The 14,751-nt window shown below is 53.9% G+C and overlaps 1 protein-coding gene across 1 annotated transcript; it reads right to left on the bottom strand.

The window, feature by feature from the left end:
• Nucleotides 1-1,767: 1,767 nt before the first annotated feature.
• Nucleotides 1,768-13,454, bottom strand: P2RX1 (purinergic receptor P2X 1). The gene is made up of 13 exons (XM_008930517.3): nucleotides 13,171-13,454; nucleotides 9,696-9,843; nucleotides 9,123-9,194; nucleotides 8,610-8,679; nucleotides 7,984-8,080; nucleotides 7,654-7,734; nucleotides 6,273-6,414; nucleotides 5,011-5,141; nucleotides 4,286-4,376; nucleotides 3,536-3,601; nucleotides 2,837-2,929; nucleotides 2,274-2,321; nucleotides 1,768-1,950 (listed from the first exon to the last, which is right to left on the bottom strand). Exons 1-12 carry the CDS (start codon nucleotides 13,305-13,307, stop codon nucleotides 2,277-2,279), a joined length of 1,173 nt encoding a protein of 390 aa, XP_008928765.1. The 5' UTR covers nucleotides 13,308-13,454; the 3' UTR covers nucleotides 1,768-1,950; nucleotides 2,274-2,276.
• Between the last annotated feature and the right edge of the window lie 1,297 nt (nucleotides 13,455-14,751).

The following is a 14,751-nucleotide window of genomic DNA, read 5'->3' as shown; positions in this document are numbered from 1 at the left end:
CCAGCTCAGAAGTTTTGGATAGCAACTACATGGGATCATGTACAAGTAGCGCTTTTTCTGATTTCCTATTCTGCCTTTTAATTCTTCCTAGGGAAGAACGGGCGCTTTGCATTCCAAGCAGCTTGAAAGATTAAGCAGGCAGAAACAGCCCCTTGCTCTACCTGCAGCCTCGCGCTGGTTATTTTAAGTTTTGACCGGAGATTGACCCAGTTTAAGTGGGTGTGAAAGGTTACCTGAACACTCGCTTCGCTGTCTCTGGCAACAGGATTTCCCGCAGGCGTATCTGTGTGACACGGTCTCGCAGTCCCCTCTGCTGGTGGCAGCTTGCTGGGGAGCTGCACCAGCCGGGACCGTGCAGTGCCTCCACGAGCGCTGCAGGAGAGCCCCCGTGGATTGGGGAAACCCCCAGCCCCACGCCCCCAGTGCCCGCTGAACGGGCACCAGCTCCTCCAGAGAGTACAGGGCTTTCCCTTACTCTTTCTGCATCTTAAGTATAAGCACCTGGCACCTCTTACACAAGACAGCAGCACGAGAAAGGGTGAAAAACTTGACCATGGATAACCTTACAGAAACCCACCCTGCACGGGAAAGCTGAGGCATTCTGCTGACATCAAATGATCTCCCTGTGGGGAATGTATGGCTTGAACTGCTTGTTGAACTTATGACCAAATATCAGCTGCATCTGCCTGTGGCGTGTTCCTGTGTCCCCACGATCCCGCCGTGATGCGTCCATTCCGCAGGCTCTGGCTCATGCTCCCCACTGCTCTCAGCAGCATTGCAGGCCCAGGCACACCAACCCCTGCAGCCTCTTCACTGACTCTCACAGTGCAGTTGGGATCCACTTTGGAAGTGACCAAGGCAATATTTCCCTCGGGAGGTACAAAATGATGTTCGGAGAGGGACTGTGCTGGTGGATCCTGGAGAACTGAGCAGAGCTGGCAGCGCAGGGCAGGGGCTGCTCGCAGGGATGTGGGCTCTGAGCACAGTCCATGATGTCCAGCTGCACATGCTGAGTAGTGCAAATCTTCCAGCAGAGAGGAAAACTTTTGTTCCTGGGTGCAAAGAACTGGTTTGTGAGGCTACTCCCGAGAAGGTCAGTTCTGACAGGCTAACACTGACCAGCAAGGGCAGCTGAGGCAGAGCTGGCGCAGGGCAGCAGATCTTGATGTCTGGCAGTGAGCCAGCACTCCCCCCAAGCCAGGCTGTCTGAGGAGGAAACCAAAGTGACAACACTGATAACAGCCCCTGCTCGTGGCCAGAGGCCCAGGGGCCCTGCACAGGAAGGCAGGGGCTGGAGGAACCAGCACTGAGCCCCACACTCAAGCCCAATTTATGGGATTGCCTTGCATGCACAACCCCCCCAGTGATGAAAAGCACTGCAAACCCCAGACCCTGGGGCAAGCAAGGGATGTAGTAGAAAAACTAAAGGTTTATTTTTTTTTTTAACAAAATACATCCTTACAAAATAACCGTTTTTCTCCTATGCTGAGGGGCTGGACATGGTTCCCGCCAGCTCTCCTTCCCTCTCCTTCTCCTCAATTTGAAGCTGTCCAAGGGTGCCACGGGGAAGGGAGAGGCAGCAGTGGTCTCCCCAGGGGCTTCAGGTGCAGGGTGCCCTGGCATGGTTTTGGAACACCAGGCAGGATGCTGTGGGAGCCCTTCAGAAGGGTCTGCAGTGGCAGCAGACCCCAGTGCCCTGCAGCAGGGCTGGCAGAGGGCCCCAAGGGTCCCTTAGTAGCCCACCCACAGCATGCCTGTGCCCCTCAAAGGCCGGGTACCGGGCCGACCGGCCCCTGCCCGGGCTGCAGGGCACCACCTTCCCATGAGCTGGTGTTGGACGCTGCTCCTGCTGGCCTTGGGGCTGGCACAGGCTGGTGACAGGGGATGGCGACCGTGTTTTAGGAGAGGAGGAGGAGGAAGAGGGTGCAGGTTTGTTGGTCAGTGTGGATTCTGCAAAGAGAGAAAGGTGCACAGTGATTTCTGGTGTCTTGCCCCCCATTACCCCTCTTTGAGCAATGCTGCCACTGAAGAAGTGATGTCAATCCCACACCCCACACCCAGTGCTGCCCCCAGAATTGCTCATGCTGGGAAATGTTGACTCCAGGTTAGACATCGTTGTCCTCAGCTCAGATCTCCTCCATGCCTTCCCTGTAGCCCTCCTGCCTTCCCTGAAACCCTCCTGCCTTTCTGGGGGCCTTGGCATAGCCCTGAGACCAAAGCCCTCCATCCATAGGCCAGCCATAGGCCAGTGGGGCTGGGGAAAAACCACTCACCTCTCACTGCGTGTTGTCCAGCTCCTTTTCCTTCTTATGTGACTTTGACTGGGGATTAAATGAGAGAAAACAGGATTCTTTTACAGACCTGCTCCTTTCTAATGCCAGGGAAAAATGTGGTTGGGCAGCAACTTCTAAACCCCAATGTATAAGCATATTTTCAGATGAATTTGAGGGGAGCTGTTTCTGTGTCCTATGAAAGACCATAAAACATTCCATGGTCATGGAGATGTTCCCAGAGAGCGGAGAAGGGGACATTTTCCAGTTTGCTGAAGCACGGGTCTGCCCTTGCTTTCCCTTAAAGCAATGCAAGGGTTACCAGATATCAGAATATCTGAGGTTAAAGGGAGAGAATAAAGCTATTAACAGTGAGTCACACAAGATCTCAGTAATTTTGGAGAGGAGATTCATGGATCCCCGTCTCCGACAGTCCCAAGGGCTCGGGAAGGCGCCTGGTTGCTCCTCAGCATGGATGTTTGTGTTACAGCATCATTACTCATGCACGCAGCCACACTCACACCCCTACAAGAGCCTTGGCAGGGCAGGGACTCGCTGTTACTTACAGGCTCCTGTTCTGCGTATTTGAATTTCTTCTGCTTGTAATAGTCCCGTCCTTGGAGGAAATGCAGCAGGAGCAGGTCACAGAGGACAGAGGCCTTAAATCAAAGCACAGTTAGGGTTGGAGCCGCCCTCCAAGCTCACCTGGACCATTGTGTGCTTCCAGTTCGTCCCACAGTTTAGGGTCACTTCTGCTTCCACCCACAATGTGGCAGTTGCTAAAGAGTGTACGGCCCCCAACTGTCCTTTAGGACAGAAGTGAAGTGTGTTGGGTTCAACACTGGGTGACTTCAGTCAACAGAAATGAAGTGTTTCCACTTTGGGTATGATGCCGAGTGTGTTGTACTCTGCACTTACCCAATCTGTAACAACCATAACCAAATAGGATGCTGGTTTTCCATCCTGCATGAAATCCTGCCCATCACCTCCAAAACTCCCTCAATGCCAGTTCTAACTTGAAACTATCAGGATACCAAGGCATGGCCCTGTCAGGAGAGCCAGCCTTCCCCTCACTGGCCAGCAGGAATCTATTTTCCTGAGCTAGTGAGGCAGGAGAGCACCTCCTTTCCCACTTTGCCCATCCTCTGGTTCCCTGAGCAGGAGCCAGTATTTCACTGCAGCTCAGGGACACTTCCCACGGATGTCACAGGCAAGAAGAATAATTTGAGAGTCTCCATATAGAGGCTGGAAATATCTGAACTTACCACTCCAAAAATACCAATTCCAGAGCCAATTGTGGTCATGGTTGGGATGATGTCAAATTTGCCTGCCTGAATAAAGTCAAAGAAAATAGGTGATTAGTTACAGTCAGCCTGGGGGGGAAAAAAGGTGCTGTAGCTGTAGGTGGGGCTTGGCAAAAGCACCTTCCAGCAGCCCAAACTACAACCACAGCACAGAGAGAAACAGGAGCTGGGCCAGAGCTGGTCAAACAAAAAAATATTTTTGGTTTTAGGCTGAAATAAAATTAAGTTACTTTGCTTCCTGTATTTTTAATTTTAAAAAAACAACAACAAAAAAACAAAAAAACAACAAAAAAGTATACCCTGTAAATATTCCCAGTGGGAACACAACGAGGAAAGCCTTCTCTTCCACTGGGAAGAAAGAGACAAAATAGAAAAATGCGAAGTGTCCAGCTTTTGGAAATATCAGTAAAAGGTTTTGACTTTCCACAGTTTTTCCCCCTGTCCAAAATCATGATGTTTTTTGGACAAAACCACTGACCAAACTGCAGCTGACAGACATGCCCTGTAAAATGGGCTTCTTCTCTTATATTCCCTTCCCCGGGACTTCCCAAGGGTTCCTGTGGGTGGGCCAGCACCCAAGAAAACCCCTCACACTGGTTTTCCTGGCCCCACAGGACCCCAGTGCTGCGTTGCAGACCTGGTACCTTCACAAGGACATGGCACTGCTCTCCTGGGGATCCAGGGCTGATCCTGGTGCCTGGCCACCCTTACCTTGCCATTCACCAAAATGTCGAACCGGATCCCAAACACCTTGTAGAGGGTCCTTTTTTCCATCCCATCTTCTTTGTAGTACTTGGCATATCTGTCCAAGTGGATGCTGAGTGTTAATGGCCTGCCAGGGTGCCTAACAGCCCCCTGCAACCCAACAGCATGGGGATCTTGGTGGGACAAAGATCTGGGAATGTGCTATCACAGCCATGGTCCTGACCTTCTCCTTAAACCCCCTGAAGGAGCTGGGCTGTTGGCACCTCTCCTCTCTGTGCCTCCCTTTCCCCACCTGCAAGTTGGGGTTCCAGCTCCTGCTCGTGCTGTTTGACCTGATGTCCCCAAGTGCTGCATGACAGCAGATATTGGTGCAGCACGAGTGATTGTCTCAGAGAGCAGAGGTTAGAGAGTGTTTTGAAGTGTGGGAACATGGGAGATGACCCTGCACCATCTCCAGACTTTCAGAGGGGCTTCCCAAGAGCTCAGCTGAGCAGGAGAGTCTGCAAGGGGGAGGAGATGTACAGAGAAAGGAAATGGGGTAATTTTGAGGCCAAGGGCTGTGCTATCACTTTTCTCATGCTGTTTTAAAAAGAGCACTGCTGTCTGGCACTGTAGAGGTAGAGAATATTTTGGAGAACAGTCTCTGACCCTCCACCATCCCTTGAGTGCTGTGGGAACCTGAGAGCTGTCACCTCTGAATTACGCTGGAGGATTAACAGGTGTGTCCTTACCTGAAGTTGAAGCCTGGTGAAACGTTACTGTCATCATTGTAAAGGCCGTGGAACTGGTAAATGGGTTTGCAGTACCGGACAGGCCAGTCGAGGTCGCAGTTCCAGTCTATGGTGATGCCCACCACTCCACCCTGCAGCAGAGAGGGGAGTCACGAGGTTGCCCCCTCTTGGGCCTGGCCCACACAGAAAAATGCTCTCCCTCCTCATACGTGTCCTGCCTCAGTGCTGTGGGGTGTCCTGGCTCTCCAGGTACACAGACCTCACCGCTGCCTCAGCCCTCCTGGACAGCCTCAGCTTTGTGCCCTTCGTGGAGGCTCTTGCTTCTGCCCTGGATGCTGGATACACAACCAGATTCAAGCCCTCTTGGGCACCCTATGCCCAAGGCATGCTCCTGAGAAACAGTGCTCACTGCAGATCCCTCACAGTCCTTATGGGAACAGCTTTCCCTTGCCTGATTCTACCCAGGGGATTGATCAGGAAATGAAGCAGTCAGTCATGAGCTCACTCCAGGTTGTAACTAGCTGAGTCCCAGAGGCTCATATTTCTGCACCTTTAGTATATAGAATTATAGAATGGTTTGTGTTGGAAGGGAAAGGTCCCACAGAGACCATCTGGTTCCAACCCCCTGCCATGGGCAGGGACACCTTCCACTATCCCAGGCTGCTCCAAGCCCCGTCCAATCTGGCCTTGGACACTTCCAGGGATGGGGCAGCCACAGGGATGGGGCAGCCACAGTTTCCCTGGGTGCATGTGTGTTCTAATATATGCAATATATGTTCGTATATGCAAGCCTCTGCTTTTATTCAATGCCTGGCAAGGTTATCATAAGGCTCTGCAGCCCAGGAATAGCAGATACTCTTGCACATCAGCCTGAGAAGTGCTGCAAAGCTGCATTTCAGAGCCTGGGAAGAGGCTGCAGTTTGCACTGTGCAATGACTGATATTTGACCATCCAGCTGGGATTTCCAAGCTCATTTGGATGGGATTCGGCCACACAGCTCCAGTTATTTATTGCACAAATTAAACCAAACTGAACCTTGGATTTACTGCCAGCAGGTCAAATCTTGTCAAGAGTTTCCAAGAAAGGCATAAATATTAGGCCACGTCCAAGGAGATTCATAATCTTTAACAGCTAATTCTGACACTTCTGTTTTCTCAAGAGTTCTTGAGATAACAGAAAATCATCTCAACAGCTGGGGATGATTGCTCTGCCAGTGTCCCCCTCCCCCCTTCAGCAAGGAACATCATTTGAAATTCAAGTACCTTAATAGCCAGGAAGGTAAAATTCTGACCCGATTCCTTCACTATATATCCCAGTTCAAACACAGGGCACAAGGAATCGGTGGCTTTGTTATAGGTGCATTTCTTCAGGTACTGTTTGGTAACACTCTCAACCAAGTTGCGCCTGTGAATGAAAAGAAAGTGAGAAGGAATCTGAATAATCCAATAATTTGGGTGGGAAAGCACCTCTGGAGGTCCTTGTCCAACCAATGGCCCTCTCCTGTTCCCATGCCAGCTTGTCCGTGGGCTCTGCCAGGTACTTGCTCCATGCACCAACAATTCTCATTTGGGACAGCTCACGGATAGCAGCTTTTACATTTAGCTGGAGTTTGTTATCTCCTCCATAAAGGGTGAAAAGAAAAGGAAAACCTCTTGCCTTCCACCCTGCTCTGCTCTTTCACTTAAAAATAGCCTTTCTCTGAACCTCCCAGCCCCAGATGATTTTGTAAGACTCGTGTCTTGCTCAACCGTGTCCCATCGTGGATGCTCAGCAGTTCGTTGCCAGCGGTGATCAAAGGCAGGAAGTTCCCCATGACCCAGCTGGGTCTGGTGCAGCCCCTGCCACAGCAGCCAGTCCAGTCACCCTCACTCTGAGGACCAGCTCCCCTCACTGTGTCCCCTCCAGCCTGCCCTTGCTCAGGCCACCCCTCCTTGCTGCTGGGGCAGGGGCTGTCCCCACTCCCAGCCACCTCTCTGGCAGCAGCATGAGCTCAGCCCAAGGCTTTTCCAAACATCCTGGCTACCAGGACATTTAAACCCTGGGACACGACCAGCTTAGAGAGAAGAATCTGCCACCTTCAGCACAAATAGCTTCTGATAATTTGTTCCAAATCATGTACAATCAGTGCCATCACAAATCCTCTTACAAGTGCTCCTTCAGCCAGCAGCACTGTTCCCAGTACTGCCTGGAAGGAGCCGACCCCACAACCCGTTGCAGAAACAGGTGGGAACTGTACTGTTAAGAGGAACTTCTGCTCCTTTTTGGCACCAAGCTTGTCCTGGCTGCTCACACCCCACTGTGCCACATAGTTATTTTAATGTTTTCTCAGGGAAGAAAAGGGAGGAGAAAAATGAAGAATCAGAGAAACTGTATTTTCATGTGCATCGTGTGAGGGTAACTCAGGAGATGTTAGTTCCAGAAATCTTCTTTCTGGTGAATACAGCCAGCAGCTGAGGTGGAACAGATTTGGGAGGGAAATGTCTCAGTTCCTATGAGCTAATCTGGGGATCAGTGCAGCAGTTAGAGTAGTCCTGGGCTCACTGCTGAGGGACACCATCAAGCATCCAGCCACACAGATGGTTTCCCCTAAGGGACACAGCTGGAGGAACTAAACAGAAACCATTCCCCCAAACCTCACCTTACCTGGACACCTTGAACCTGGGGAAGGTGATGCTGTTCTTGATGAACAAGGTGAACTTCTCTGCTTCTGACAACAGGGCAGGGCTGAAAAACACAAGTGTTGACATCACTTGGCTCTCCAGCCTGTAGGGAAAGCCTCATTTGGTGAAGATTCAGATTTAAACTGGGACAAGCAAGACCCAGAGAAATGGTGATCTCATCCCTTCCCTTTCTGGTCTTTCGTGACCCAGGCTGTCCTGGCCACATCTCACAGAGCCTGGTCTTGCTCTGCCCCACCACAAGTGCTGCTGCTGCAGCTGGGGTGGGAAAGAGGGCAACAACAGGATTCCTCACCTGGGAACATGCTCATCAACTTCAACAGGGCACCAGCCAAAGATCTCACAGGTCTTCACTGAGCTGTTGAAGGGCACACACTTGCCTGTCATGAGCCCTGTGTGGAAGAGAAACAGCTGCTCACACCCCTGGATGCTGGAAAATCCCAGCCTCACACTGGGATGGATGGGATCTGGTTGGGGCTTCAGCTCTGCCAGAGGTATCCAAGGCACTAAACGCTCAGGGCTTTGGTGCCCCCTTGTAAAAAGGGTAATTAATTGTGGCCTCTCAGCTCAGGGCAGTGGTTTCTCTTGCACTGCTGTGCAGGGGAGCAGCTGGGCCTTTTTCATGCTAAAACACATATCAGAAAATGCCGAGCAGATAGAGGACAGCAGTTTGGGGGAAGTGGTTTAGTCTTGATTAACCTTTTGCTGGCAGAGCTTTTTGCAGCTCAGGTGTCTTTCAGAAGAGGAAAGCAGGACCAGCCTAGGTGGGACATTCAGCCAGCATGTCAAAGGCTTTTCCCAGATCTCGTTAGCCCCCCCAACAGAGAGCCCAGCTGTGAGGTGCCCCTGCCAGACACCCCCCCCAGGCAGCTCTGCTCGGTGTGTCACCACAAGCCCCGGTGCCGGAGCCTCGGGCCATACCTTGTCCCTGCCGGCTGTATCTCCCTTTGAAGCAGTCGCTGTCCCGCGTGCAGAGCCCGGCGTCTGGCAGCTGTTTGGAGAAAGCAGCCACCTCTCAGCATCTCACCCTGCAGTTTTGGTCCCTCTGTCCCTGCTCCCTCACCAGGCAGCATCTCCCTTGAGGGCGTGCTGCTCAGCTGCAGCCAGAGCCTTGTCCATCCTTCCCAACCAAGGATGTTCAGATTAAACAGGAAAAAAGGGGGGGGATTTGTTTTTTCAACTTCAGGCACATGCTTTTATTTAAGTCTCAAGTCTGCTCTTCTTGATCATCTCAGAGGGAAGAAAACTTAAATGGGTGCTGCCTGGTTTTCAGCAGAATAAAAGCCTTCATATAGAACACAAAAGTCAGGAACAGTAATATGGGGCCAGGCTCAGGGTTTTACTAAACCTCCCAACATCAGAAAAAGCCCTTCCCCAGTGCCACCACCCTGAATTACAGAAGCTGAGCCCACTGAAGGAAGCTGGTGTGTTTACCTCTGGGCAGGTTCCTTGTTTCTGTCCAGGGGTGACAATGAAGTTGGTCATCACCACAAATGAGTTGTCCCCCTGTGGAGACACAGCCAACGAGCTCACAGCCAGCACAGCGTCTCCTCTGTGAGGAGCCTGTCCCTGGGGCAAGGTGTAGGGCACCCAACCCACCAGGACACATCCAGGCAGATGGCACCTTTCTCCCTAACTTTAGATCCTCCCCCCTCTCTGCTGCAGCTCAGGAAGCTGGTGGTGTCCCTGAGAACATGTAGTGCCACCAGCCCCGGGACAGTGGAGGACCCCCTTTGCTGCCTGAGATGCTGGTCTGGAGGAGTCTTGGTCTTTTCAGAGGCAGCCTCTAACGTACCCCATCCACCATGGTGGGTCCCAAGCACCAAATTCTCCCCAGGGGTGATATATGGGCAGAGGTTTGTGGCAGGAGTAACCTGCTTTCCACCACAGGGACACCATGTCATGGGTAGCCCCGCAGAAAGCCTACACTAAGGACCCACCTGCGCCCCAGCACATGGGGAAAAGCAGCCACTGGGACAGAAGCAAACCACCCACCATCCTCCTTACCTGGGGTGGGAAAACATAGTCCACCACATCCCAGATGTGAGGGCCCATGACACTCTCATTGGTCAGCGTCAGCCCTTTCAGCTTCACCGAGACCGAGCTGACAATGCTGTCCTGAGACTGGTAACCCTTCTCGTAGAGGAACACCCACCTGGAGAGGGAAGTGGTAGGGTAAGCACAGCCACCAGCACTCCTCCACAAAAACTCACTTCCCAGCACAATACTGGGGACTGGGGCTTTTTCTGCCAAGTCTCACCTGGGGGGGTAATTTGCCAAATTTGCTCCAGCTGGTTGAGGGATGTGTTGCTGAACTTTCCCACCCTTTGCCCGAGGCATGTGGTAGCTGCAGGCCCTGACTGAGATGATGTGCTTTGGGGACTGGGACACATTTTGTGGCTGAGAGTGTGAAGGCAGATGGAGCAGGATGGCCATTGGCAATTTGGGATTAAAGTCTCGTGAGTTTGCAGCTTGCTGGGCTCAGTGACCCACCCGAACCCTCCTGATCCACTGCAAAGGCACTCTCCAGAAGTCAGTGCCTCCAAGGCCAACACGGAGCTGAGCCTGGACACGGCTCATATCCAGGGCCACCATTCCCCACGCAGCAAAGGGAATGTGGAGCCGTGGCCCTGTGTGCAAGAGGGCTGCAGGAGCAGGGGTAGGGACACTGCTGTGGCCGGAACAGAGCTCTCTCTCCCTGCCTTTCCCAGCCCATCACTCAGCCATTAGGACGGGCTCCTGACACTATTTAACCTATGGCGTAAACAAGCTGCCGCTGGATTAACTCTGACTCTGGGACACTGTAAACATGGGCGAGCAACCATTTCGGGTAGTGCTCCCGGCGGCGCGGAGCATTCCCGGCACTAAAAAAGGAGCGATCTGGATTTTGTCCCCACCGCCGTGGGCATCAGTCCCGCTGGCCGTGGCAGAGGCAGCACGTGGCCCATTGGACCATCCGTGACACCAGCCTGGCATGTCAACCTGTCCTCTGGCACCTGGCTGATGGGCAGGGAGGAGAACGGGGGAACCCCAGGCACTGCCTGGAGGTTTTCCCTGTGGCTGCTGGACCTCACAGGGACCTCTTGGGGACAGAACTTTTTAGCTTGCAGCCCCATCAGCATCCCGGGACAGAGAGCAAAGGCATGGGGATGGGAGGAGAAATTCAGCACTGGTGCCACCCTAGCTGAGACCCTCAGCTCCAACCTCCTCCCCCGAGGCAGAAGACCATACTGGATTACACTGGTTACACTGGGCATCTTTCCCATGCCCTCGGGGCTGCAGGAGGTTGTGAGCTGGGTAGCACCATGGCACAGTGTTTCCCTACATCTGCCTCCTCCAGAGGCTACAGCGCAGCCTCTGCCGCTGTCACCACATCCATTCCTGGCAGAGGTGACTGCCCATGGCTGGGCACCCCACTGGGACACATGGCAGGGCAGGATGTGGCCCCCACCCTGCTGCCAAGCAGGTCATAGCAAACAAAACACGGTTTTCCCGTGAAGCTGTAAATGCTGCAGCAAGCCCTGCCCAGGTGGTAAATGTCCCCTGGTGTCACTTCCCAATGTGGCAGGATCACCAAACACTCTTCCCTTGCCAGCCCCATCCTGTGGCTCAGCCCAAGGCTCCTTGCATGCGAGGTTTCAGGAAATGAAACACAGAAAGCGCCTGGCATCGCCTGGCCAGCAGTGATACCACCTTATCTGTCATCAGAGGAAAGAAGAGCTGCTCCCCAGGGGTGACACAGGGTCTCTCAGGGGGGTTGGCCCCACATCTGTGCCCTGATGGCACTGCCCACGTTCTGTCCAGCACATCCATGCATTGACACGCATCCCACGCCTGCTGCCAAGAGGGGACCAAAGCCGGGAGAACAGTAAATAAATACGTATTTGGCTGTCAAACTGGCTTTCAAAGGAGAGAAAACCTCAGGCATTGTGGGTCAGTGTGGGCAAGGAGCTGGGGACAGAGCTGTGGGAAGGGAGCTGGGGACAGAGCTGTGGGCAGGGAGCTGGGGACAGTGCTGTGGGCAGGGAGCTGGGGGCAGTGCTATGGGCAGGGAGCTGGGGACAGTGCTATGTGCAGCAAGGGACTGGTGGAACTGTGGGCAGCTGCACTCACAGGCAACCCCTTGCTAGAGGTGCCCAACCCCACCAAACCAGGAAAAACTTGGGAATTACAGCAACTATACGCCAACCTCCTCCTCTCTGCCCCCGGCTGTCACCCCCAAGCTGGTTCTCTCTCTGTTCCCTCCAGTTTAGCTGGTTGCTTAAGCCACATTTCCTTAGGAAGTCCCGCTCTGAGCAACCATCTGTGCCTGTTCCCCAACCACCCTCAGCCACGTTTGCTGGAGCCTTGGGGCTTCACAGGTTGAGTCCTTAGGAGAGACAAAGCTGCTCCCACCAACACCAGCCTGGGCCAGTGCAAAACCCTTTGCAACAGAGCAATGAGCTGATGAGCAGCGTGGGAGCAATGTGGGAGTCCCACAGTGACCCCCTGGGAAGGTTTTCTCCCTTTCCAGGGAATCTGCTAAAAGCAAGGTTGGCCATCTCTTCTCCCTACAGCAACTTGCTTGCACTGAGCCCTGCGAGACACTGCCTTTCCTTTGTGCTACGTGAGACACATGTAGCACCTGCACCCCAAAAATACCCGGATTTTCCCCTTCGTGGCCGGACACCCCCTCTCCCTTTAAACCTCCTGCTATGGAGCCCTTCCCAATGAAAGGGTGCTGATCTCTCTCTAGGATTGAGCCCACAGCAGCCATGGGGCCACAGCAAAGACTTATCAACCATCACATCCCACACCATGCTGCATCATCCCACACTGAGGGGACAAGGACTGAATCCCTGTGTCTGGAGCAGCAACCTCAGGGCACCTGAGGATACACATCCTCATCCAGCTCTGATCCCGCCCGCTCCACTCGCTGCCTTTTTTAACCAGTTGCCCTTGCACTGCTGCTGCTCTTGGAGCTGCCTCCCAGAAGCAAAGCAGACCAGGAATTTGGAGCCAGGCTCCGTCTCGGCCCCAGCGTCAGGGCGGTGGACAGGGAGATTTATGGCCCTGCCTCGAGCCGCTTGGGTCTCACAAATCACCGCGCTGGCCCCAGATGCCTCTTATTTAATATAAATGAAAATAAAAATAACAACAGATTCTCAGGCCACCGTCCAGCAGCTCGAGCAGGATTTGGACGGGGCTCAGTGAGGAGACGGGGCCCCGGCGTGCGGAGCAGGGCTGGGCAGGGATGAGCCTCCAGCCCGCACACACAGCAGCTTCTGGGGAGGACGTGGGGACCAAGCGGCTGCCTGAAAGAGCCATGGTGGGACACTGGGCTGCACGGGAGCAGCCACGGCCAGAGGGATGCGATGCCATCAGCAATGACCCCCCTGCACTGGGATATCGGGATTATAGGAGTCCCTTTCTCTCCGTTGCTTTTTAACCCAGTGGCAAAGGGCAATAGATTTCAGGGAAGGCAGGCGCCGGGGAGCCTTACCCGATGATGTACGCCAGGACGATGAGCTGGATCAGCCGGAAGGTCAGTCCCACCTTCTTGTTCCTCACCAGCACCATCCGAGGGGTGTCATACTCGAAGAGGAAGGAGGACACCTTGTCCATGCACTTCTGCCCCATGGCTGCGCCAGGGCTGTGCCGCAGCCTCCCGGCAGCCCCGCTGTTTGCCGTGTGGGCTGTGCCCACCGCTGGCCCAGCAGCTCCTCTGTTTGCACAGCGGAGAAAAAACACCAAAATAAGAGTGCTATCGGCGTGGCTCCGGGCTCATCTGGGCTGGCGGGTTTCCTCCTCTGTGCAGGGATGGGGCTTCCTCTTCCTATAAGCTCTGGGCTGGGAGCAGCGGGTGCCCTACATGGTCCGGGGGTGGGACAGGGTGCGGGAGGGTGCAGGGCCACCCCGCTGCCGAGCCCACGTGCCAGCAGGATGAAGCTGTCTGCCTGCGGGGGATGCACCCTCGCCCAGGCAGGGCCTTCCCTGGGGATGGAGGGATGAGCACGAGGCATTCCTGGGAGCAAGAGTGGGATGGAGGTGGTGGGGGTCCTGGGAGAGGATTTTAGGAACTGGGATGGGGGTATCACCTTTTCTACCCCAGCAGCCACCTCAGGCTGTGGGTCTCCCATTAGTGTCCCAAACCCATGTCCTACTCTGTCTGCTCCAGAAAAAGGTCATGAAAGAGGGGGGGGGGCACAGAAACCCCAGCCCAGCAATTCAGAGCCAACCCACGGGCAGACGGGTGCCCAGCTTGGCCCCCTCCCATGGTGAGACTGAACAGCTGGGGCTTGGCTGGTTCCCAGCACTTGGGCTGGGTGCATTTTGAAGCATTTTCAGCATTCCCAGCATTTCCTGAAAGGCCCGGCCATGAGCAGGGCCAGGAGAGCCAGGATCACAGTGAGGGATGCTCAGCAGGCACCACTTTAAGCAAATATCACTGAGAAAGAGAGTGGATTTGAACATGTCAGACTGAAATCTGGGGTCCAACATCAGCACAGTGGGAAGTTAGGGGGAGGGAGGGAGCACAGAGGCTGTGGATGAGGTACCCTGTGTCCCCATTGCATCCCTCTAGGCAGCACCAGGGCACAGCCCCACAGGGGGATCTTTGCTGGGGAGGGGAATACGAAGACTGAGCAGGGTTGTTTTGGGAGAAACAGAGGATTTTTTTCCCCCAAAATCCCAGAGCCCAGCCACTTCAGCACTCCCTGCAAGGACAGGCTCCATCCCATGAGCCCCAATTCATCTCTGCCTCCCGTGACCTTGAAGGAGTCGCTGGCTCTCTGCAGCCACGAGCCTGGGACAAGGGCCCTCCCTGCAGGAGGAAATGGAAATATGGAAAAGCTTAACCTGCTGGGATAAATCTTTCCTTTCTGGAACATTTCTCTCAGCATCACCACCTCTCAAGTTCAACTGCCCTTCACTTGCTGCCACGTTGACCTTTCGACTCAATATATTGCAGACCTGACAACCACAAAGTGAGCGGAACAAATCGATTACCTTTGCTGGCCAATAGAGAAAACTGGGGGGAAAAGCAGCTGAACCAGTTATCCAAATCTTTTGGGCATACCATGAA

Source organism: Manacus vitellinus, unplaced genomic scaffold (genome assembly GCF_001715985.3).
Source record: "Manacus vitellinus isolate BGI_N305 unplaced genomic scaffold, ASM171598v3 scaffold_32_pilon, whole genome shotgun sequence".
Taxonomy (NCBI): Eukaryota; Metazoa; Chordata; class Aves; order Passeriformes; family Pipridae; genus Manacus; species Manacus vitellinus.
Note: the sequence above shows the minus strand (reverse complement) of the source record. Positions and strands in the feature narration are given on the sequence as shown.